The sequence below is a fragment of the Oncorhynchus masou genome, chromosome 24, assembly GCF_036934945.1.
Source record: "Oncorhynchus masou masou isolate Uvic2021 chromosome 24, UVic_Omas_1.1, whole genome shotgun sequence".
NCBI lineage: Eukaryota > Metazoa > Chordata > Actinopteri > Salmoniformes > Salmonidae > Oncorhynchus > Oncorhynchus masou.
This window is the reverse complement of record NC_088235.1, coordinates 7,456,356-7,482,731: the sequence shown is the minus strand read 5'-3', so window position 1 is coordinate 7,482,731 and position 26,376 is coordinate 7,456,356. Positions and strand designations below refer to the sequence as shown.

The 26,376-nt window shown below is 44.3% G+C and overlaps 1 protein-coding gene across 1 annotated transcript; it reads right to left on the bottom strand.

Annotated features, from left to right (window-relative positions):
- Positions 1–6: 6 nt before the first annotated feature.
- LOC135511830 (G-protein coupled receptor 26-like) lies at positions 7–23,431 on the bottom strand. Its single transcript, XM_064933311.1, has 3 exons — positions 22,764–23,431; positions 17,579–17,692; positions 7–256 (listed from the first exon to the last, which is right to left on the bottom strand). The coding sequence occupies exons 1-3, from the start codon at positions 23,429–23,431 to the stop codon at positions 7–9; spliced, it is 1,032 nt and encodes a 343-aa protein (XP_064789383.1).
- Positions 23,432–26,376: the final 2,945 nt, after the last annotated feature.

The following is a 26,376-nucleotide window of genomic DNA, read 5'->3' as shown; positions in this document are numbered from 1 at the left end:
CCGGCCTCAGTCTGCTGCAGTCTGGACTGTGTTGTTCCTCCCTCTAGTCTCATGGTTGTTATGGTGACCTGGTCCAGATGCATTCATAGAGCTGGGCCGCAGCAGCCTGTTGATGATGTCACCACACGTCTTCTTGTACTGGTTACGGAGCAGGGAGTAGACGAAGGGGTCGCAGGCCGCCTTGCTGTAGGCCAGGCACTTGGAGACCGCTCCCCAGCGGTGGTCGATAGGCACGGACGGAAATAACTCCACAATCCTATACAGGATCGGGAAAGAGGGATGAGAGAGAGATGGGGGGGGAGCCAGAGAGAGGGGAGGAGAGGGAGGGGAGGAGAGGGAGAGAGGAAGAGAGGGGGGGGAGAGGGAGAGAGGGGGAGAGGGGAGGGGAGGAGAGAGAGAGAGGGGAGGAGAGGGAGAGAGGGGGGAGAGGGAGAGAGGGGGAGAGCCAGAGAGAGTGTCAGAGAGGGAGAGAGGGGAGGATAGGGAGAGAGTGTAGGAGAGGGAGAGAGTGTAGGAGAGGGGGAGAGGGGGGAGGAGAGAGGGGAGGAGAGAGGAGAGAGGAACGAGAGGGAGAGAGGGGGAGAGCCAGAGAGAGTGTCAGAGAGGGAGAGAGGTGGGGGAGCCAAAGAGAGGGGGGGAGGGAGAGAGGGGGAGGAGAGGGAGAGAGGGGGAGAGGGGAGGGGAGGAGAGAGAGAGAGGGGAGGAGAGTGAGAGAGGGGGGGGGAGGGAGAGAGGGGGAGAGCCAGAGAGAGTGTCAGAGAGGGAGAGAGGGGGAGGATAGGGAGAGAGTGTAGGAGAGGGAGAGAGTGTAGGAGAGGGGGAGAGGGGAGGGGAGGAGAGAGGGGAGGAGAGAGGAGAGAGGAGGAGAGGGGAGAGAGGAGGAGAGGGAGAGAGTGGAGGAGAGGGAGAGAGGGGGAGGAGAGGGAGAGAGGGGAGGAGAGGGAGAGGGGAGGAGAGAGGGAGAGAGGGGGAGAGCCAGAGAGAGGGGGAGAGGGGAGGAGAGGGAGAGAGGGGAGGAGAGGGCGGGAGAGGGAGAGAGGGGGAGAGGGGAGGGGAGGAGAGGGAGAGAGGGGTGAGAGGGAGAGAGGGGGAGAGCCAGAGAGAGTGTTGGAGAGGGAGAGAGGGGAGGATAGGGAGAGAGTGTAGGTGAGGGAGAGAGTGTAGGAGAGGGGGAGAGGGGAGGAGAGGGAGAGAGGGGAGGGGAGGAGAGAGGGGAGGAGAGGGAGAGAGGGGAGGAGAGGGGAGAGAGGAGGAGATGGAGAGAGGGGAGGAGAGGGAGAGAGGGGAGGAGAGGGAGAGAGGGGAGGAGAGGGATGTCTTAGATATCTCTCTATCTATGGATGTCAAAGTGCAACATTCTAATTGTCATCCCACAACTACAGAAGAGGTCAGAGTTCAAAGCAGACATTTAGTTCTGTTGTTTGTTACATAATATCATATTATTCAGTTCATGATAATGTACTTACAGGGCAGATAAAGATTAATTTTCATTATTAAAATACTTAGGGCTTGGTTAATTCCATAACGCAGAAGATCTGTATTGTAGCACAGTTTAAATGCAAAGGACATCTCTGTATAAGGCCTAAACGTCTGCGCGACGGATTGAATCGAGGTCTTTGAATCGAGCACATAGATATTTATCTTCCATTTGAAGATGCCTGGGTATATTGTGCCTTTCTATTGTCCCGAAAGTCAACAGCACGGTAAGTTACCAAAACACAGCAGGGATACGTTACTGTAGACCGAATTAACGTGCAATATCAAATGTGGCTGGCTGTCAAGAGTCCACCAAAACACATAGTTGTGTTGATTTATGAGCCTGTCTTCCAACCACCCGGAGAAATCATCTCCTCAACATCCGTCTCCAACACTTCCAGCACAATTCTCTGAGCAGAAACACTTCCACTTGTTATTACGGCTGGCTGGTGGTATAGATCCTGTTGATCCTTGTTATTATGGCTGGCTGGTGGTATAGATCCTGTTGATCCTTGTTATTATGGCTGGCTGGTGGTATAGATCCTGTTGATCCTTGTTATTATGGCTGGCTGGCTGGTGGTATAGATCCTGTTGATCCTTGTTATTATGGCTGGCTGGCTGGTGGTATAGATCCTGTTGGTCCTTGTTATTATGGCTGGCTGGTGGTATAGATCCTGTTGATCCTTGTTATTATGGCTGGCAGGTGGTATAGATCCTGTTGATCCTTGTTATTATGGCTGGCTGGCTGGTGGTATAGATCCTGTTGGTCCTTGTTATTATGGCTGCCAGGTGGTATAGATCCTGTTGGTCCTTGTTATTATGGCTGGCTGGTGGTATAGATCCTGTTGATCCTTGTTATTATGGCTGGCAGGTGGTATAGATCCTGTTGATCCTTGTTATTATGGCTGGCTGCCAGGTGGTATAGATCCTGTTGATCCTTGTTATTATGGCTGGCTGGCTGGTGGTATAGATCCTGTTGAACCTTGTTATTATGGCTGGCTGGTGGTATAGATCCTGTTGATCCTTGTTATTATGGCTGCCAGGTGGTATAGATCCTGTTGATCCTTGTTATTATGGCTGGCAGGTGGTATATATCCTGTTGATCCTTGTTAATATGGCTGGCTGCCAGGTGGTATAGATCCTGTTGATCCTTGTTATTATGGCTGGCTGGCTGGTGGTATAGATCCTGTTGATCCTTGTTAATATGGCTGGCTGCCAGGTGGTATAGATCCTGTTGATCCTTGTTATTATGGCTGGCTGGCTGGTGGTATAGATCCTGTTGAACCTTGTTATTATGGCTGGCTGGTGGTATAGATCCTGTTGATCCTTGTTATTATGGCTGCCAGGTGGTATAGATCCTGTTGATCCTTGTTATTATGGCTGGCAGGTGGTATATATCCTGTTGATCCTTGTTTTTATGGCTGGCTGCCAGGTAGAATAGATCCTGTTGATCCTTGTTATTATGGCTGGCTGGCTGGTGGTATAGATCCTGTTGAACCTTGTTATTATGGCTGGCTGGTGGTATAGATCCTGTTGATCCTTGTTATTATGGCTGGCTGGTGGTATAGATCCTGTTGATCCTTGTTAATATGGCTGGCTGGTGGTATAGATCCTGTTGAACCTTGTTATTATGGCTGGCTGCCAGGTGGTATAGATCCTGTTGATCTTTGTTAATATGGCTGTCAGGTGGTATAGATCCTGTTGGTCCTTGTTATTATGGCTGGCTGGCTGGTGGTATAGATCCTGTTGATCCTTGTTATTATGGCTGGCAGGTGGTATAGATCCTGTTGATTCTTGTTAATATGGCTGGCTGGTGGTATAGATCCTGTTGATCCTTGTTATTATGGCTGGCAGGTGGTATAGATCCTGTTGATCCTTGTTATTATGGCTGGCTGGCTGGTGGTATAGATCCTGTTGATCCTTGTTAATATGGCTGGCTGCCAGGTGGTATAGATCCTGTTGATCCTTGTTATTATGGCTGGCTGGCTGGTGGTATAGATCCTGTTGAACCTTGTTATTATGGCTGGCTGGTGGTATAGATCCTGTTGATCCTTGTTATTATGGCTGGCTGGCTGGTGGTATAGATCCTGTTGAACCTTGTTATTATGGCTGGCTGGTGGTATAGATCCTGTTGATCCTTGTTATTATGGCTGCCAGGTGGTATAGATCCTGTTGATCCTTGTTATTATGGCTGGCAGGTGGTATATATCCTGTTGATCCTTGTTATTATGGCTGCCAGGTGGTATAGATCCTGTTGGTCCTTGTTATTATGGCTGGCTGGCTGGTGGTATAGATCCTGTTGATCCTTGTTATTATGGCTGGCTGGCTGGTGGTATAGATCCTGTTGAACCTTGTTATTATGGCTGGCTGGTGGTATAGATCCTGTTGATCCTTGTTATTATGGCTGGCTGGTGGTATAGATCCTGTTGATCCTTGTTAATATGGCTGGCTGGTGGTATAGATCCTGTTGAACCTTGTTATTATGGCTGGCTGCCAGGTGAAATAGATCCTGTTGATCCTTGTTAATATGGCTGTCAGGTGGTATAGATCCTGTTGGTCCTTGTTATTATGGCTGGCTGGCAGGTGGTATAGATCCTGTTGATTCTTGTTAATATGGCTGGCAGGTGGTATAGATCCTGTTGATCCTTGTTATTATGGCTGGCTGGTGGTATAGATCCTGTTGATCCTTGTTATTATGGCTGGCTGGCTGGTGGTATAGATCCTGTTGATCCTTGTTATTATGGCTGGCTGGCTGGTGGTATAGATCCTGTTGATCCTTGTTATTATGGCTGGCTGCCAGGTGGTATAGATCCTGTTGATCCTTGTTATTATGGCTGGCTGGCAGGTGGTATAGATCCTGTTAGTCCTTGTTATATTGGCTGGCTGGCAGGTGTATTAGATCCTGTTGATCCTTGTTATTATGGCTGGCAGGTGGTATAGATCCTGTTGATCCTTGTTAATATGGCTGGCTGGTGGTATAGATCCTGTTGATCCTTGTTATTATGGCTGGCTGCCAGGTGGTATAGATCCTGTTGATCCTTGTTAATATTGCTGGCTGGCTGGTGGTATAGATCCTGTTGATCCTTGTTATTATGGCTGCCAGGTGGTATAGATCCTGTTGATCCTTGTTATTATGGCTGGCTGGTGGTATAGATCCTGTTGATCCTTGTTATTATGGCTGGCAGGTGGTATAGATCCTGTTGATCCTTGTTAATATGCCTGGCTGGTGGTATAGATCCTGTTGATCCTTGTTATTATGGCTGCCTGGTGGTATAGATCCTATTGATTCTTGTTATTATGGCTGCCAGGTGGTATAGATCCTGTTGATCCTTGTTATTATGGCTGGCTGGTGGTATAGATCCTGCTGATCCTTATTATTATGGCTGGCTGGCAGGTGGTAGTGATCAAGTTGATCCTTGTTAATATGGCTGGCTGGCAGGTGGTATAGATCCTGTTGATCCTTGTTATTATGGCTGGCTGGCTGGTGGTATAGATCCTGTTGATCCTTGTTATTATGGCTGGCAGGTGGTATAGATCCTGTTGATCCTTGTTATTATGGCTGGCAGGTGGTATAGATCCTGTTGGTCCTTGTTATTATGGCTGGCTGGCAGGTGGTATAGATCCTGTTGATCCTTGTTATTATGGCTGGCTGGTGGTATAGATCCTGTTGATCCTTGTTATTATGGCTGGCTGGCTGGTGGTATAGATCCTGTTGATCCTTGTTATTATGGCTGGCAGGTGGTATAGATCCTGTTGATCCTTGTTATTATGGCTGGCAGGTGGTATAGATCCTGTTGGTCCTTGTTATTATGGCTGGCTGGTGGTATAGATCCTGTTGATCCTTGTTATTATGGCTGGCTGCCAGGTGGTATAGATCCTGTTGGTCCTTGTTATTATGGCTGGCTGGCAGGTGGTATAGATCTTGTTGATCCTTGTTATTATGGCTGGCTGGTGGTATAGATCCTGTTGATCCTTGTTATTATGGCTGGCTGGTGGTATAGATCCTGTTGATCCTTGTTATTATGGCTGGCTGGCAGGTGGTATAGATCCTGTTGATCCTTGTTATTATGGCTGGCTGGCTGGTGGTATAGATCCTGTTGATCCTTGTTATTATGGCTGGCTGGCAGGTGGTATAGATCCTGTTGATCCTTGTTATTATGGCTGGCTGGCTGGTGGTATGGATCCTGTTGATCCTTGTTATTATGGCTGGCTGGCAGGTGCTATAGATCCTGTTGATCCTTGTTAATATGGCTGGCTGGTGGTATAGATCCTGTTGGTCCTTGTTATTATGGCTGGCTGGCAGGTGGTATAGATCCTGTTGATCCTTGTTATTATGGCTGGCAGGTGGTATAGATCCTGTTGATCCTTGTTATTATGGCTGGCTGGTGGTATAGATCCTGTTGATCCTTGTTATTATGGCTGGCTGGTGGTATAGATCCTGTTGGTCCTTGTTATTATGGTTGGCTGGTGGTATAGATCCTGTTGTTCCTTGTTATTATGGCTGGCTAGTGGTATAGATCCTGTTGATCCTTGTTATTATGGCTGGCTGGTGGTATAGATCCTGTTGATCCTTGTTATTATGGCTGGCTGGTGGTATAGATCCTGTTGATCCTTGTTATTATGGCTGGCTGGTGGTATAGATCCTGTTGATCCTTGTTATTATGGCTGGCTGGCAGGTGGTATAGATCCTGTTGGTCCTTGTTATTATGGCTGGCTGGTGGTATAGATCCTGTTGATCCTTGTTATTATGGCTGGCTGGCTGGTGGTATAGATCCTGTTGATCCTTGTTATTATGGCTGGCTGGCTGGTGGTATAGATCCTGTTGATCCTTGTTATTATGACTGGCAGGTGGTACAGATCCTGTTGATCCTTGTTATTATGGCTGGCTGGCTGGTGGTATAGATCCTGTTGATCCTTGTTATTATGGCTGGCTGGCAGGTGGTATAGATCCTGTTGATCCTTGTTATTATGGCTGGCTGGCTGGTGGTATAGATCCTGTTGGTCCTTGTTATTATGGCTGGCTGGTGGTATAGAGCCTGTTGATCCTTGTTATTATGGCTGCCAGGTGGTATAGATCCTGTTGATCCTAGTTATTATGGCTGGCTGGTGGTATAGATCCTGTTGATCCTTGTTATTATGGCTGGCTGGTGGTATATATCCTGTTGATCCTTGTTAATATGGCTGGCTGGCAGGTGGTATAGATCCTGTTGATCCTTGTTATTGTGGCTGGCTGGCTGGTGGTATAGATCCTGTTGATCCTTGTTATTATGGCTGTCAGGTGGTATAGATCCTGTTGATCCTTGTTATTATGGCTGGCAGGTGGTATAGATCCTGTTGATCCTTGTTATTATGGCTGGCAGGTGGTATAGATCCTGTTGAACCTTGTTAATATGGCTGGCTGGTGGTATAGATCCTGTTGGTCCTTGTTATTATGGCTGGCAGGTGGTATAGATCCTGTTGATCCTTGTTATTATGGCTGGCTGGTGGTATAGATCCTGTTGATCCTTGTTATTATTGCTGGCTGGTGGTATAGATCCTGTTGAACCTTGTTATTATGGCTGGCTGCCAGGTGGTATAGATCCTGTTGATCCTTGTTATTATGGCTGGCTGGTGATATAGATCCTGTTGGTCCTTGTTATTATGGCTGGCTGCCAGGTGGTATAGATCCTGTTGGTCCTTGTTATTATGGCTGGCTGGTGGTATAGATCCTGTTGATCCTTGTTATTATGGCTGCCAGGTGGTATAGATCCTGTTGATCCTTGTTATTATGGCTGGCTGGTGGTATAGATCCTGTTGATCCTTGTTAATATGGCTGGCTGGTGGTATAGATCCTGTTGATCCTTGTTATTATGGCTGGCTGGCTGGTGGTATAGATCCTGTTGATCCTTGTTATTATGGCTGGCTGGCAGGTGGTATAGATCCTGTTGATCCTTGTTATTATGGCTGGCTGGCGGGTGGTATAGATCCTGTTGATCCTTGTTATTATGGCTGGCTGTCAGGTGGTATAGATCCTGTTGATCCTTGTTATTATGGCTGGCTGGCTGGTGGTATAGATCCTGTTGATCCTTGTTATTATGACTGGCAGGTGGTACAGATCCTGTTGATCCTTGTTATTATGGCTGGCTGGCTGGTGGTATAGATCCTGTTGATCCTTGTTATTATGGCTGGCTGGCAGGTGGTATAGATCCTGTTGATCCTTGTTATTATGGCTGGCTGGCTGGTGGTATAGATCCTGTTGGTCCTTGTTATTATGGCTGGCTGGTGGTATAGAGCCTGTTGATCCTTGTTATTATGGCTGCCAGGTGGTATAGATCCTGTTGATCCTAGTTATTATGGCTGGCTGGTGGTATAGATCCTGTTGATCCTTGTTATTATGGCTGGCTGGTGGTATATATCCTGTTGATCCTTGTTAATATGGCTGGCTGGCAGGTGGTATAGATCCTGTTGATCCTTGTTATTGTGGCTGGCTGGCTGGTGGTATAGATCCTGTTGATCCTTGTTATTATGGCTGTCAGGTGGTATAGATCCTGTTGATCCTTGTTATTATGGCTGGCAGGTGGTATAGATCCTGTTGATCCTTGTTATTATGGCTGGCAGGTGGTATAGATCCTGTTGAACCTTGTTAATATGGCTGGCTGGTGGTATAGATCCTGTTGGTCCTTGTTATTATGGCTGGCAGGTGGTATAGATCCTGTTGATCCTTGTTATTATGGCTGGCTGGTGGTATAGATCCTGTTGATCCTTGTTATTATTGCTGGCTGGTGGTATAGATCCTGTTGAACCTTGTTATTATGGCTGGCTGCCAGGTGGTATAGATCCTGTTGATCCTTGTTATTATGGCTGGCTGGTGATATAGATCCTGTTGGTCCTTGTTATTATGGCTGGCTGCCAGGTGGTATAGATCCTGTTGGTCCTTGTTATTATGGCTGGCTGGTGGTATAGATCCTGTTGATCCTTGTTATTATGGCTGCCAGGTGGTATAGATCCTGTTGATCCTTGTTATTATGGCTGGCTGGTGGTATAGATCCTGTTGATCCTTGTTAATATGGCTGGCTGGTGGTATAGATCCTGTTGATCCTTGTTATTATGGCTGGCTGGCTGGTGGTATAGATCCTGTTGATCCTTGTTATTATGGCTGGCTGGCAGGTGGTATAGATCCTGTTGATCCTTGTTATTATGGCTGGCTGGCGGGTGGTATAGATCCTGTTGATCCTTGTTATTATGGCTGGCTGTCAGGTGGTATAGATCCTGTTGATCCTTGTTATTATGGCTGGCTGCCAGGTGGTATAGATCCTGTTGATCCTTTTTATTATGGCTGGCTGGTGGTATAGATCCTGTTGATCCTTGTTAATATGGCTGGCTGGCTGGTGGTATAGATCCTGTTGATCCTTGTTATTATGGCTGGCAGGTGGTACAGATCCTGTTGATCCTTGTTATTATGGCTGGCTGGTGGTATAGATCCTGTTGATCCTTGTTATTATGGCTGGCTGGTGGTATAGATCCTGTTGATCCTTGTTATTATGGCTGGCTGCCAGGTGGTATAGATCCTGTTGATCCTTGTTAATATGGCTGGCTGGTGGTATAGATCCTGTTGGTCCTTGTTATTATGGCTGGCTGGCAGGTGGTATAGATCCTTTTGATCCTTGTTAATATGGCTGGCTGGTGGTATAGATCCTGTTGGTCCTTGTTATTATGGCTGGCTGGCTGGTGGTATAGATCCTGTTGATCCTTGTTATTATGGCTGGCTGTCAGGTGGTATAGATCCTGTTGATCCTTGTTATTATGGCTGGCTGGCTGGTGGTATAGATCCTGTTGATCCTTGTTATTATGACTGGCAGGTGGTACAGATCCTGTTGATCCTTGTTATTATGGCTGGCTGGCTGGTGGTATAGATCCTGTTGATCCTTGTTATTATGGCTGGCTGGCAGGTGGTATAGATCCTGTTGATCCTTGTTATTATGGCTGGCTGGCTGGTGGTATAGATCCTGTTGGTCCTTGTTATTATGGCTGGCTGGTGGTATAGAGCCTGTTGATCCTTGTTATTATGGCTGCCAGGTGGTATAGATCCTGTTGATCCTAGTTATTATGGCTGGCTGGTGGTATAGATCCTGTTGATCCTTGTTATTATGGCTGGCTGGTGGTATATATCCTGTTGATCCTTGTTAATATGGCTGGCTGGCAGGTGGTATAGATCCTGTTGATCCTTGTTATTGTGGCTGGCTGGCTGGTGGTATAGATCCTGTTGATCCTTGGTATTATGGCTGTCAGGTGGTATAGATCCTGTTGATCCTTGTTATTATGGCTGGCAGGTGGTATAGATCCTGTTGATCCTTGTTATTATGGCTGGCAGGTGGTATAGATCCTGTTGAACCTTGTTAATATGGCTGGCTGGTGGTATAGATCCTGTTGGTCCTTGTTATTATGGCTGGCAGGTGGTATAGATCCTGTTGATCCTTGTTATTATGGCTGGCTGGTGGTATAGATCCTGTTGATCCTTGTTATTATTGCTGGCTGGTGGTATAGATCCTGTTGAACCTTGTTATTATGGCTGGCTGCCAGGTGGTATAGATCCTGTTGATCCTTGTTATTATGGCTGGCTGGTGATATAGATCCTGTTGGTCCTTGTTATTATGGCTGGCTGCCAGGTGGTATAGATCCTGTTGGTCCTTGTTATTATGGCTGGCTGGTGGTATAGATCCTGTTGATCCTTGTTATTATGGCTGCCAGGTGGTATAGATCCTGTTGATCCTTGTTATTATGGCTGGCTGGTGGTATAGATCCTGTTGATCCTTGTTAATATGGCTGGCTGGTGGTATAGATCCTGTTGATCCTTGTTATTATGGCTGGCTGGCTGGTGGTATAGATCCTGTTGATCCTTGTTATTATGGCTGGCTGGCAGGTGGTATAGATCCTGTTGATCCTTGTTATTATGGCTGGCTGGCGGGTGGTATAGATCCTGTTGATCCTTGTTATTATGGCTGGCTGTCAGGTGGTATAGATCCTGTTGATCCTTGTTATTATGGCTGGCTGCCAGGTGGTATAGATCCTGTTGATCCTTGTTATTATGGCTGGCTGGTGGTATAGATCCTGTTGATCCTTGTTAATATGGCTGGCTGGCTGGTGGTATAGATCCTGTTGATCCTTGTTATTATGGCTGGCAGGTGGTACAGATCCTGTTGATCCTTGTTATTATGGCTGGCTGGTGGTATAGATCCTGTTGATCCTTGTTATTATGGCTGGCTGGTGGTATAGATCCTGTTGATCCTTGTTATTATGGCTGGCTGCCAGGTGGTATAGATCCTGTTGATCCTTGTTAATATGGCTGGCTGGTGGTATAGATCCTGTTGGTCCTTGTTATTATGGCTGGCTGGCAGGTGGTATAGATCCTTTTGATCCTTGTTAATATGGCTGGCTGGTGGTATAGATCCTGTTGGTCCTTGTTATTATGGCTGGCTGGCTGGTGGTACAGATCCTGTTGATCCTTGTTATTATGGCTGGCTGTCAGGTGGTATAGATCCTGTTGATCCTTGTTATTATGGCTGGCTGGCGGGTGGTATAGATCCTGTTGATCCTTGTTATTATGGCTGGCTGTCAGGTGGTATAGATCCTGTTGATCCTTGTTATTATGGCTGGCTGCCAGGTGGTATAGATCCTGTTGATCCTTGTTATTATGGCTGGCTGGTGGTATAGATCCTGTTGATCCTTGTTATTATGGCTGGCAGGTGGTATAGATCCTTTTGAGCCTTGTTGTTATGGCTGGCTGCCAGGTGGTGGTATAGATCCTGTTGATCCTTGTTATTATGGCTGGCTGGTGGTATAGATCCTGTTGATCCTTGTTATTATGGCTGGCTGGTGGTATAGATCCTGTTGATCCTTGTTATTATGGCTGGCTGGTGGTATAGATCCTGTTGATCCTTGTTATTATGGCTGGCTGGCTGGTGGTATAGATCCTGTTGATCCTTGTTATTATGGCTGGCAGGTGGTATAGATCCTGTTGATCCTTGTTATTATGGCTGGCTGGCTGGTGGTATAGATCCTGTTGATCCTTGTTATTATGGCTGGCTGGTGGTATAGATCCTTTTGATCCTTGTTATTATGGCTGGCTGCCAGGTGGTGGTATAGATCCTGTTGATCCTTGTTATTATGGCTGGCTGGTGGTATAGATCCTGTTGATCCTTGTTATTATGGCTGGCTGGTGGTATAGATCCTGTTGATCCTTGTTATTATGGCTGCCAGGTGGTATAGATCCTGTTGATCCTTGTTATTATGGCTGGCTGGTGGTATAGATCCTGTTGATCCTTGTTAATATGGCTGGCTGGTGGTATAGATCCTGTTGATCCTTGTTATTATGGCTGGCTGGCTGGTGGTATAGATCCTGTTGATCCTTGTAATTATGGCTGGCTGGCAGGTGGTATAGATCCTGTTGATCCTTGTTATTATGGCTGGCTGGCGGGTGGTATAGATCCTGTTGATCCTTGTTATTATGGCTGGCTGTCAGGTGGTATAGATCCTGTTGATCCTTGTTATTATGGCTGGCTGCCAGGTGGTATAGATCCTGTTGATCCTTGTTATTATGGCTGGCTGGTGGTATAGATCCTGTTGATCCTTGTTAATATGGCTGGCTGGCTGGTGGTATAGATCCTGTTGATCCTTGTTATTATGGCTGGCAGGTGGTACAGATCCTGTTGATCCTTGTTATTATGGCTGGCTGGTGGTATAGATCCTGTTGATCCTTGTTATTATGGCTGGCTGGTGGTATAGATCCTGTTGATCCTTGTTATTATGGCTGGCTGCCAGGTGGTATAGATCCTGTTGATCCTTGTTAATATGGCTGGCTGGTGGTATAGATCCTGTTGGTCCTTGTTATTATGGCTGGCTGGCAGGTGGTATAGATCCTTTTGATCCTTGTTAATATGGCTGGCTGGTGGTATAGATCCTGTTGGTCCTTGTTATTATGGCTGGCTGGCTGGTGGTATAGATCCTGTTGATCCTTGTTATTATGGCTGGCTGTCAGGTGGTATAGATCCTGTTGATCCTTGTTATTATGGCTGGCTGGCGGGTGGTATAGATCCTGTTGATCCTTGTTATTATGGCTGGCTGTCAGGTGGTATAGATCCTGTTGATCCTTGTTATTATGGCTGGCTGCCAGGTGGTATAGATCCTGTTGATCCTTGTTATTATGGCTGGCTGGTGGTATAGATCCTGTTGATCCTTGTTATTATGGCTGGCAGGTGGTATAGATCCTTTTGAGCCTTGTTGTTATGGCTGGCTGCCAGGTGGTGGTATAGATCCTGTTGATCCTTGTTATTATGGCTGGCTGGTGGTATAGATCCTGTTGATCCTTGTTATTATGGCTGGCTGGTCGGTATAGATCCTGTTGATCCTTGTTATTATGGCTGGCTGGCTGGTGGTATAGATCCTGTTGATCCTTGTTATTATGGCTGGCAGGTGGTATAGATCCTGTTGATCCTTGTTATTATGGCTGGCTGGCTGGTGGTATAGATCCTGTTGATCCTTGTTATTATGGCTGGCTGGTGGTATAGATCCTTTTGATCCTTGTTATTATGGCTGGCTGCCAGGTGGTGGTATAGATCCTGTTGATCCTTGTTATTATGGCTGGCTGGTGGTATAGATCCTGTTGATCCTTGTTATTATGGCTGGCTGGTGGTATAGATCCTGTTGATCCTTGTTATTATGGCTGGCTGGTGGTATAGATCCTGTTGATCCTTGTTATTATGGCTGGCTGCCAGGTGGTATAGATCCTGTTGATCCTTGTTATTATGGCTGGCTGGCAGGTGGTATAGATCCTGTTGATCCTTGTTATTATGGCTGGCTGGTGGTATAGATCCTGTTGATCCTTGTTATTATGGCTGGCTGGCTGGTGGTATAGATCCTGTTGATCCTTGTTATTATGGCTAGCTGGATGGTGGTATAGATCCTGTTGATCCTTGTTATTATGGCTGGCTGGTGGTATAGATCCTGTTGATCCTTGTTATTATGGCTGGCTGGCTGGTGGTATAGATCCTTTTGATCCTTGTTAATATGGCTGGCTTCCTGCTAGGTGATATTGGTCCTGTTGGTCCTTGTTATTATGGCTAGCTGGATGGTGGTATAGATCCTGTTGATCCTTGTTATTATGGCTGGCTGGTGGTATAGATCCTGTTGATCCTTGTTATTATGGCTGGCTGGCAGGTGGTATAGATCCTGTTGATCCTTGTTATTATGGCTGGCTGTCAGGTGGTATAGATCCTGTTGATCCTTGTTATTATGGCTGGCTGGTGGTATAGATCCTGTTGATCCTTGTTATTATGGCTGGCTGGCAGGTGGTATAGATCCTGTTGATCCTTGTTAATATGGCTGGCTGGTGGTATAGATCCTGTTGATCCTTGTTATTATGGCTGGCTTCCTGCTAGGTGATATTGGTCCTGTTGATCCTTGTTATTATGGCTGGCTGGCTGGTGGTATAGATCCTGTTGATCCTTGTTAATATGGCTGGCTGGTGGTATAGATCCTGTTGATCCTTGTTATTATGGCTGTCTAGCTGGTGGTATAGATCCTGTTGATCCTTGTTATTATGGCTGTCGGCCAGGTGGTATAGATCCTGTTGATCCTTGTTATTATGGCTGGCAGGTGGTATAGATCCTGTTGATCCTTGTTATTATGGCTGGCTGGTGGTATAGATCCTGTTTATCCTTGTTATTATGGCTGGCTGGTGGTATAGATCCTGTTGATCCTTGTTATTATGGCTGGCTGGCAGGTGGTATAGATCCTGTTGATCCTTGTTATTATGGCTGGCAGGTGGTATAGATCCTGTTGATCCTTGTTATTATGGCTGGCTGGTGGTATAGATCCTGTTGGTCCTTGTTATTATGGCTGGCTGGTGGTATAGATCCTGTTGATCCTTGTTATTATGGCTGGCTGGCTGGTGGTATAGATCCTGTTGATCCTTGTTATTATGGCTGGCTGGCAGGTGGTATAGATCCTGTTGATCCTTGTTATTATGGCTGGCTGGCGGGTGGTATAGATCCTGTTGATCCTTGTTATTATGGCTGGCTGTCAGGTGGTATAGATCCTGTTGATCCTTGTTATTATGGCTGGCTGCCAGGTGGTATAGATCCTGTTGATCCTTGTTATTATGGCTGGCTGGTGGTATAGATCCTGTTGATCCTTGTTAATATGGCTGGCTGGCTGGTGGTATAGATCCTGTTGATCCTTGTTATTATGGCTGGCAGGTGGTACAGATCCTGTTGATCCTTGTTATTATGGCTGGCTGGTGGTATAGATCCTGTTGATCCTTGTTATTATGGCTGGCTGGTGGTATAGATCCTGTTGATCCTTGTTATTATGGCTGGCTGCCAGGTGGTATAGATCCTGTTGATCCTTGTTAATATGGCTGGCTGGTGGTATAGATCCTGTTGGTCCTTGTTATTATGGCTGGCTGGCAGGTGGTATAGATCCTTTTGATCCTTGTTAATATGGCTGGCTGGTGGTATAGATCCTGTTGGTCCTTGTTATTATGGCTGGCTGGCTGGTGGTATAGATCCTGTTGATCCTTGTTATTATGGCTGGCTGTCAGGTGGTATAGATCCTGTTGATCCTTGTTATTATGGCTGGCTGGCGGGTGGTATAGATCCTGTTGATCCTTGTTATTATGGCTGGCTGTCAGGTGGTATAGATCCTGTTGATCCTTGTTATTATGGCTGGCTGCCAGGTGGTATAGATCCTGTTGATCCTTGTTATTATGGCTGGCTGGTGGTATAGATCCTGTTGATCCTTGTTATTATGGCTGGCAGGTGGTATAGATCCTTTGAGCCTTGTTGTTATGGCTGGCTGCCAGGTGGTGGTATAGATCCTGTTGATCCTTGTTATTATGGCTGGCTGGTGGTATAGATCCTGTTGATCCTTGTTATTATGGCTGGCTGGTCGGTATAGATCCTGTTGATCCTTGTTATTATGGCTGGCTGGCTGGTGGTATAGATCCTGTTGATCCTTGTTATTATGGCTGGCAGGTGGTATAGATCCTGTTGATCCTTGTTATTATGGCTGGCTGGCTGGTGGTATAGATCCTGTTGATCCTTGTTATTATGGCTGGCTGGTGGTATAGATCCTTTTGATCCTTGTTATTATGGCTGGCTGCCAGGTGGTGGTATAGATCCTGTTGATCCTTGTTATTATGGCTGGCTGGTGGTATAGATCCTGTTGATCCTTGTTATTATGGCTGGCTGGTGGTATAGATCCTGTTGATCCTTGTTATTATGGCTGGCTGGTGGTATAGATCCTGTTGATCCTTGTTATTATGGCTGGCTGGTGGTATAGATCCTGTTGATCCTTGTTATTATGGCTGGCTGGCAGGTGGTATAGATCCTGTTGATCCTTGTTATTATGGCTGGCTGGTGGTATAGATCCTGTTGATCCTTGTTATTATGGCTGGCTGGCTGGTGGTATAGATCCTGTTGATCCTTGTTATTATGGCTGGCTGGTGGTATAGATCCTGTTGATCCTTGTTATTATGGCTGGCTGGTGGTATAGATCCTGTTGATCCTTGTTATTATGGCTGGCTGGCTGGTGGTATAGATCCTGTTGATCCTTGTTATTATGGCTGGCTGGCTGGTGGTATAGATCCTGTTGATCCTTGTTATTATGGCTGGCTGGTGGTATAGATCCTTTTGATCCTTGTTATTATGGCTAGCTGGATGGTGGTATAGATCCTGTTGATCCTTGTTATTATGGCTGGCTGGTGGTATAGATCCTGTTGATCCTTGTTATTATGGCTGGCTGGCTGGTGGTATAGATCCTTTTGATCCTTGTTAATATGGCTGGCTTCCTGCTAGGTGATATTGGTCCTGTTGGTCCTTGTTATTATGGCTAGCTGGATGGTGGTATAGATCCTGTTGATCCTTGTTATTATGGCTGGCTGGTGGTATAGATCCTGTTGATCCTTGTTATTATGGCTGGCTGGCAGGTGGTATAGATCCTGTTGATCCTTGTTATTATGGCTGGCTGTCAGGTGGTATAGATCCTGTTGATCCTTGTTATTATGGCTGGCTGGTGGTATAGATCCTGTTGATCCTTGTTATTATGGCTGGCTGGCAGGTGGTATAGATCCTGTTGATCCTTGTTATTATGGCTGCCAGGTGGTATAGATCCTATTGATCCTTGTTAATATGGCTGGCTGGTGGTATAGATCCTGTTGATCCTTGTTATTATGGCTGGCTTCCTGCTAGGTGATATTGGTCCTGTTGATCCTTGTTATTATGGCTGGCTGGCTGGTGGTATAGATCCTGTTGATCCTTGTTATTATGGCTGGCTGGTGGTATAGATCCTGTTGATCCTTGTTAATATGGCTGGCTGGTGGTATAGATCCTGTTGATCCTTGTTATTATGGCTGTCTAGCTGGTGGTATAGATCCTGTTGATCCTTGTTATTATGGCTGGCGGCCAGGTGGTATAGATCCTGTTGATCCTTGTTATTATGGCTGGCAGGTGGTATAGATCCTGTTGATCCTTGTTATTATGGCTGGCTGGTGGTATAGATCCTGTTTATCCTTGTTATTATGGCTGGCTGGTGGTATAGATCCTGTTGATCCTTGTTATTATGGCTGGCTGGCTGGTGGTATAGATCCTGTTGATCCTTGTTATTATGGCTGGCTGGCAGGTGGTATAGATCCTGTTGATCCTTGTTATTATGGCTGGCTGGTGGTATAGATCCTGTTGGTCCTTGTTATTATGGCTGGCTGGTGGTATAGATCCTGTTGATCCTTGTTATTATGGCTGGCAGGTGGTATAGATCCTGTTGATCCTGGTTATTATGGCTGGCAGGTGGTATAGATCCTGTTGATCCTTGTTATTATGGCTGGCTGGTGGTATAGATCCTGTTGATCCTTGTTATTATGGCTGGCTTCCTGCTAGGTGATATTGGTCCTGTTGATCCTTGTTAATATGGCTGGCTTCCTGCTAAGTGATATGCGGTGAAGTGCTAGGGACATGCCATCTAATGTACTCAGGGACATCTTATGTACTCTTGTAAAGATATCAGGGACATCTCATTTAATGTTGCTTGTAAAGATATCTCTCTCTCTCTTCCCCTCCCCCTTTCTACCTACCTGGTGATGACATAGGGAGCAAAGCAGACCATGAACGTGCCGATGAAGGTACTGATTTTCCTGGTTGCTCTCTGTCTCCTCCTCTTCTGCTCCTCCAGACAACGCTCTCGAACACTGATCAGGGAAATATGTGGTTACACTTTATTTGACACACGTGACATGACATGACATGAACATGATTATGTAGTTAGACCTAAAATCAGGTTTCATGAGTTGTCATGAGGTGCCATGAGGTGCCATGAGGTGCCATGAGGTGCCATGAGGTGCCATGAGGTGCCATGAGGTGCCATGAGGTGCCATGGGGTGCCGTGAGGTGCCGTGAGGTGTCGTGAGGTGTCGTGAGGTTTCGTGAGGTGTCATTAGGTGCCATGAGGTGCCATTATGTGTCATTAGGTTTCATTAGGTGCCATGAGGTGCCATGAGGTGTCATTAGGTGTCATTATGTTTCATTAGGTGCCAATGGATGTCATGAGGTGCCATGAGGTGCCATGAGGTGCCATGAGGTGCCATGAGGTGCCATGAGGTGCCATGAGGTGCCATGAGGTGCCATGAGGTGCCACGAGGTGCCACGAGGTGCCACGAGGTGCCACGAGGTGCCACGAGGTGCCACGAGGTGCCATGAGGTGCCATGAGTTGCCCTTAAATGACATGAGTTGTCATTATGTGTCATTACATGTGTGCTTCAGTGTGCTGTAATGACACGAGGTGTCATTAGGTGTGCTTAGCTGTGCTGAAGTCACATGAGGTGTCATTATGTGTCATTAGGTGTGCTTAGGTGTGCTGAAGTGACATGAGGTGTCATTATGTGTCATTAGTTGTCATTACGTGCCATGAGGTGCCATTAGGTGTCTGTTTATCTGTCAGCCATAGAGATTGAGGACGACAGTGTGCATGTGTGTATGTGTGCATGTGTGTGCATATGCATGTGCACATGGCAGTCGTAAACAGCAATACAGCAATACGTTTGGTGTGTGTGTGGTCTGGTGTGTGATGATGATGGTTATAGAATTTAACCCATATCAGACTGTTTTATCCTGAAAAACAGACTGAGAGTCTGTCTATAACGCCACAGTAAATGACCATGTCATAGGAGACCCCTCCCACTCAGTAAAACACTGGCTTTATCCTATTCTAACCAGGAAACAGACTGAGAGTCTGTCTATAACGCCACAGTAAATGACCATGTCATAGGAGACCCCTCCCACTCAGTAAAACACTGGCTTTATCCTATTCTAACCAGGAAACAGACAACGAGTCTGTCTATAATGCCACAGTAAATGACCATGTCATAGGAGACCCCTCCCACTCAGTAAAACACTGGCTTTATCCTATTCTAACCAGGAAACAGACTGAGAGTCTGTCTATAACGCCACAGTAAATGACCATGTACTAGGAGACCCCTCCCACTCAGTAAAACACTGGCTTTATCCTATTCTAACCAGGAAACAGACTGAGAGTCTGTCTATAACGCCACAGTAAATGACCATGTCATAGGAGACCCCTCCCACTCAGTAAAACACTGGCTTTATCCTATTCTAACCAGGAAACAGACTGAGAGTCTGTCTATAACGCCACAGTAAATGACCATGTACTAGGAGACCCCTCCCACTCAGTAAAACACTGGCTTTATCCTATTCTAACCAGGAAACAGACTGAGAGTCTGTCTATAACGCCACAGTAAATGACCATGTAATAGGAGACCCCTCCCACTCAGTAAAACACTGGCTTTATCCTATTCTAACCAGGAAACAGACTGAGAGTCTGTCTATAACGCCACAGTAAATGACCATGTCATAGGAGACCCCTCCCACTCAGTAAAACACTGGCTTTATCCTATTCTAACCAGGAAACAGACAGTCTGTCTATAACGCCACAGTAAATGACCATGTCATAGGAGACCCCTCCCACTCAGTAAAACACTGGCTTTATCCTATTCTAACCAGGAAACAGACTGAGAGTCTGTCTATAACGCCACAGTAAATGACCATGTCATAGGAGACCCCTCCCACTCAGTAAAACACTGGCTTTATCCTATTCTAACCAGGAAACAGACAGTCTGTCTATAACGCCACAGTAAATGACCATGTAATAGGAGACCCCTCCCACTCAGTAAAACACTGGCTTTATCCTATTCTAACCAGGAAACAGACTGAGAGTCTGTCTATAACGCCACAGTAAATGACCATGTCATAGGAGACCCCTCCCACTCAGTAAAACACTGGCTTTATCCTATTCTAACCAGGAAACAGACAACGAGTCTGTCTATAACGCCACAGTAAATGACCATGTCATAGGAGACCCCTCCCACTCAGTAAAACACTGGCTTTATCCTATTCTAACCAGGAAACAGACAAAGAGTCTGTCTATAACGCCACAGTAAATGACCATGTCATAGGAGACCCCTCCCACTCAGTAAAACACTGGCTTTATCCTATTCTAACCAGGAAACAGCCTGCATCCCAAATGGCACCTCCATTCCCTATGCACTACATTCAACCAGGGCTCTGATCTAAAGTGGTGCACTACAGAGGGAACACGGTGCCATGCATCCAGAGCTGAAACGATCTGGAGTTACTACATGTAGAACAGATATAACCATTAACTATCTGGGGTTACTACATGTAGAACAGATATAACCATTAACTATCTGGGGTTACTACATGTAGATATAACCATTAACTATCTGGGGTTGCTACATGTAGAACAGATATAACCATTAACTATCTGGGGTTACTACATGTAGAACAGATATAACCATTAACTATCTGGGGTTACTACATGTAGAACAGATATAACCATTAACTATCTGGGGTTGCTACATGTAGATATAACCATTAACTATCTGGGGTTGCTACATGTAGATATAACCATTAACTATCTGGGGTTACTACATGTAGAACAGATATAACCATTAACGATCTGGAGTTACTACATGTAGAACAGATATAACCATTAACTATCTGGGGTTACTACATGTAGAACAGATATAACCATTAACTATCTGGGGTTACTACATGTAGATATAACCATTAACTATCTGGAGTTACTACATGTAGAACAGATATAACCATTAACTATCTGGGGTTACGACATGTATAACAGATATAACCATTAACTATCTGGAGTTACTACATGTAGAACAGATATAACCATTAACTATCTGGGGTTACTACATGTAGAACAGATATAACCATTAACTATCTGGGGTTACTACATGTAGAACAGATATAACCATTAACTATCTGGGGTTACTACATGTAGAACAGATATAACCATTAACTATCTGGGGTTACTACATGTAGAACAGATATAACCATTAACTATCTGGGGTTACTACATGTAGAACAGATATAACCATTAACTATCTGGAGTTACTACATGTAGAACAGATATAACCATTAACTATCTGGGGTTACTACATGTAGAACAGATATAACCATTAACTATCTGGAGTTACTACATGTAGAACAGATATAACCATTAACTATCTGGGGTTACTACATGTAGAACAGATATAACCATTAACTATCTGGAGTTACTACATGTAGAACAGATATAACCATTAACTATCTGGGGTTACTACATGTAGAACAGATATAACCATTAACTATCTGGAGTTACTACATGTAGAACAGATATAACCATTAACTATCTGGGGTTACTACATGTAGAACAGATATAACCATTAACTATCTGGAGTTACTACATGTAGAACAGATATAACCATTAACTATCTGGGGTTACTACATGTAGAACAGATATAACCATTAACTATCTGGGGTTACTACATGTAGAACAGATATAACCATTAACTATCTGGGGTTACTACATGTAGAACAGATATAACCATTAACTATCTGGGGTTACTACATGTAGATATAACCATTAACTATCTGGAGTTACTACATGTAGAACAGATATAACCATTAACTATCTGGGGTTACGACATGTATAACATACTCTATATTGAACACAATAGAAGAGAACACAGTAAAACATAATAGATTAGAACACAATAGAATAGAACACAACAGAATAGAACACAATAGAACACAATAGAATAGAACACAGTAAAACATAATGGATTAGAACACAATAGAATAGAACACAGTAAAACATAATGGATTTGAACACAATAGAATAGAACACAGTAAAACATAATGTATTAGAACACAATAGAATAGAACACAACGGAATAGAACACAATAGAACACAATAGAATAGAACACAGTAAAACATAATAGATTAGAACACAATATAATAGAACACAACAGAATAGAACACAATATAATAGAACACAATATAACACAACACAATATCATAGAACACAATAGACCACAACACAATAAAACACAACACAATATCATAGAACACAATATAACACAACACAATATAATAGAACGCAATAGAACACAACACAATAAAACACAACACAATATAATAGAACACAATATAACACAACACAATATAATAGAACACAATATAACACAACACAATATAATAGAACACAATAGAACACAATAGAACACAACACAATATAATAGAACACAATATAATAGAACACAATATAACACAACACAATATAATAGAACACAATAGAACACAGCACAATAAAACACAACACAATATAATAGAACACAATAGAAAACAACACAATAGAACACAACACAATATAATAGAACACAATAGAACACAACACAATATAATAGAACACAACAATAGAGAACACAATACAATAGAACACAACAGAATAGAACACAACAGAATATAACACAACAGATCATAATAGAATAAAGAAATCTCCCATGATGCATTGTTCTGGTTTCAACATGAATTCAAAACAATAGTGAGTTGGAGTAAGGTGAGTTGGAGAAAGGTCAGTTGGAGTAAGGTGAGTTGGAGTAAGGTGAGTTGGAGTAAGGTGAGTTGGAGTAAGGTGAGTTGGAGTAAAGTGAGTTGGAGTAAGGTGAGTTGGAGTAAGGTCAGTTGGAGTAAAGTGAGTTGGAGTAAAGTGAGTTGGAGTAAGGTCAGTTGGAGTAAGGTGAGTTGGAGTAAGGTGAGTTGGAGTAAGGTGAGTTGGAGTAAGGTGAGTTGGAGTAAAGTGAGTTGGAGTAAGGTGAGTTGGAGTAAGGTGAGTTGGAGTAAGGAAGACAGAGAGAAATGCAACTCAAAGACCTCCTCTTACCTTGGGTGAATATCCACAAGCAGCACTAACGTTTGCATTGTGATAACGTCTATCCGTTTACAGTGGAACCTTGCCACCTTCAGCACTTTCAGGTAAGTGACGCACAGGACTAGAAAGGACAGGAGAAAGGTGAGGGAGTGAAACGCCACAGTAAAGACAACAAACGGAGTCTGACTGTTGTCCGTCACGTCGGAGAGCGTGCACGACGCGTAAAGCGGACAGTATCCCACCCACGAGAGGCAAGCAGCCGCCGTCGAAAAAGACATAGAATGTATCCACGTGTATCCGAGCACGAGAGCGGCATCTCTATGTCGTATCCTAGAGTGGTACCTCAACGGGAACACGACAGCGATCCACCTGTCGATGCTCAGAGCGGCCACGCTCAACATCGAATTAGTCGTTAAAAACGTCTCCGAGAAGCCGACGAACTGACAGAGCGCATCACTTCCGGGTTGACCCTTGTTGACGAGACCCGCCAGAGTTAGAGGCATGTTGGCAACGGTCAGCAACAAGTTACAAAAAGTGAGGTTGAGGGTGAACACACAGGGCACTCGCTTCCTGATCTGTGGGTTGTACAGAAAGCAGATCAGCACCACGGCGTTGGACAGCAACGACACTGCGATAATGACTAGCATCAAGACGGAGAGAAGCACCTCCACAGCGGCCATGGTGTGTGTCCCAGTCACTTATTATGAATCTGCTTTTTGGTCATGATTATGTCCACATCCAGCCACCGTATGTGGCTATGGAATAAAGGCCTGGTGTTAGCTGGAAGACTCACCCCATAACCACATCCAGACATTCCCGGTTATATCCCTCTCCTGTGGAGCACAGCCGTGTCTCTCCTCTGCCTCGTTGTCCTCAGACTTCTACTGCAGGAAGCAGCAAGAGGGGATGGTGAAGTCCATCAAGTTAGAGGATTCCGGTTATATCCCCTCCTGTGGAGCACAGCCGTGTCTCTCCTCTGCCTCGTCTGTCCTCAGACTTCTACTGCAGGAAGCAGAATAGACAAGAGGGGATGGTGAAGTCCATCCCTAGGAGGATTCCTCTCTCTCTCTCTCAGAATAGACTGAGTGGGAGGTAACTCTCTCTCTCTCTCTTCAGAATAGAGAGGGGAGGTAGATCCGAGAGAGGGAGGTAGATCAGAATAGACTGAAAGATCTCCCTCTCTTACAGACGGTGCTCTATCTCTTGAGAATACGCCAGCTGTCAGGCGCTGTGCCAATATGCCCGTGTCTCTGCAGTGGTGTTATCTTCTGTGACGCTGCTCTCTGAAGACAGCTCCTCTCTCTCTCTCTCTCTCTGAGTCTCTCTCTCTCTCTCTCTCTCTCTCTCTCTCTCTCTCTCTCTCTCTCTAAGGTCTTTACTCTCTCTCTCTCAGTAAGGGTCTCAGTCTCTCACTAAGGGTCTCTCTCTCAGAATAGACCCTCTCTCAGTTCTCTTTCTCTCTCTCTCTCTTCTTTCAGAATAGACTGAGTGGGAGGTAGATCTCAGTTGTTCTCTCTCTCTCTCTCCTCTGTTTCAGTAAGGGTCTCTCTCTGTTTCAGTAAGAATTTACAGTTCTCTGTTTCAGTAAGATATCTCTCTCTCTCTCCAGAATCTCTCTCTCTCTCTCCTCTCTCTTCTCTCAGAATAGGAGTGGGAGGTAGAGTTCCTTCTCTCAGAATCTTTACTCTCTCTCTCTCTCTGTTTCAGTAGACTGGGTCTTTCTCTCTGTTTCAGAATAGACTGAGTGGGAGTTCTCTGTTTCAGAAGGGTCTTTACAGTTCTCTGTTTCAGTAAGGGTCTTTACAGAATAGACTTCTCTGAGTGGGAGGTTCTCTGTTTCAGATCTTTACAGTTCTCTGTTTCAGTAAGGGTCTTTACAGAATAGACTGTTTCAGTGGGTCTTTACAGTTCTCTGTTTCAGTAAGGGTCTTTACAGTTCTCTGTTTCAGTAAGGGTCTTTACAGTTGTTCTCTGTTTCAGTAAGGGTCTTTACAGTTCTCTGTTTCACTAAGGGTCTTTACAGTTCTCTGTTTCAGAACAGATATAACCATTAAAGGGTCTATCTGGGGTTTTACTACAGTAAGGGTCTTTACAGTTCTCTGTTTCAGAACAGTTCTCTGTTTCAAAGGGTCTTTACAGTTCTCTGTTTCAGTAAGGGTCTTTACAGTTCTCTGTTTCATACAGTTCTCTGTTTCAGTAAGGGTCTTTAAGTTCTCTGTTTCACTAAGAAACTTTACATTAACTATCTGGGGTTACTACATGTTCTCTGTTTCAGAACAGATATAACCATTAACTATCTGGACATGTTAAGGGTCTACAGTTCTCTGTTTCAGTTTACTACAAGGGTCTTTACAGTAGAACAGATATAACCATTAACTATCTGGGGTTACTACATGTAGAACAGATATAACCATTAACTATCTGGAGTTACTACATGTAGAACAGATATAACCATTAACTATCTGGGGTTACTACATGTAGAACAGATATAACCATTAACTATCTGGAGTTACTACATGTAGAACAGATATAACCATTAACTATCTGGGGTTACTACATGTAGAACAGATATAACCATTAACTATCTGGAGTTACTACATGTAGAACAGATATAACCATTAACTATCTGGGGTTACTACATGTAGAACAGATATAACCATTAACTATCTGGAGTTACTACATGTAGAACAGATATAACCATTAACTATCTGGGGTTACTACATGTAGAACAGATATAACCATTAACTATCTGGGTTACTACATGTTATAACCATTAACTATCTGGGGTTACTACATGTAGAACAGATATAACCATTAACTATCTGGGGTTAACTTAACATGTAGAACCATTAACTATCTGGATTACTACATGTAGAACAGATATAACCATTAACTATCTGGGGTTACTACATGTAGATATAACCATTAACTATCTGGAGTTACTACATGTAGAACAGATATAACCATTAACTATCTGGGGTTACGACATGTATATAACCATTAACTATCTATATTGAACACAATATCTGACTACAAGAGAACATTAACAGTAAAACATAATAGATTAGAACACAATAGAATAGAACACAAACTATCTGGAGTTAATAGAACACATTAACTATCTGGGGTTACGAACACAATAGAACAGATATAACCATTAACAGTAAAACATATATGGATTACTACATGAAACACAAACTAGAATAGAACACATCTGTTAAAAGAACATATATGGGGTTACTTTGAACACAATAGAATAGAACACAGTAAAACATAATGTATTAGAACACAATAGAATAGAACACAAACTATCTGGAATAGAACACATTAACTAGAACATGTAGAACAGATATAACAAACTAGAATAGAAACACAGTAAAACATAATAGATTAGAACACAAACCAACTATATAATAGAACACAACAGAATAGAACACAATATAATAGAACACAATATAACACAACACAATATCATAGAACACAATAGAATAAATCCACAACACAATAAAACACAAAAACAAATATCACAATAGAATAGAACACAATATAAACACAATAGAACACAATATAATAGAACACAGTAAAACAATAGAACACAACACAATAAAACACAACACAATATAAT

Excerpts from the sequence above, each read along its gene's own strand:
- LOC135511830 (XM_064933311.1), bottom strand. The coding sequence starts at position 23,431 with ATGGCCGCTGTGGAGGTGCTTCTCTCCGTCTTGATGCTAGTCATTATC. Across the intron at positions 17,693-22,763 it reads CTTGTGGATATTCACCCAAG|TGTTCGAGAGCGTTGTCTGG; the intron begins GTAAGAGGAGGT and ends TTCCCTGATCAG. Across the intron at positions 257-17,578 it reads GCTCCCTATGTCATCACCAG|GATTGTGGAGTTATTTCCGT; the intron begins GTAGGTAGAAAG and ends GATCCTGTATAG.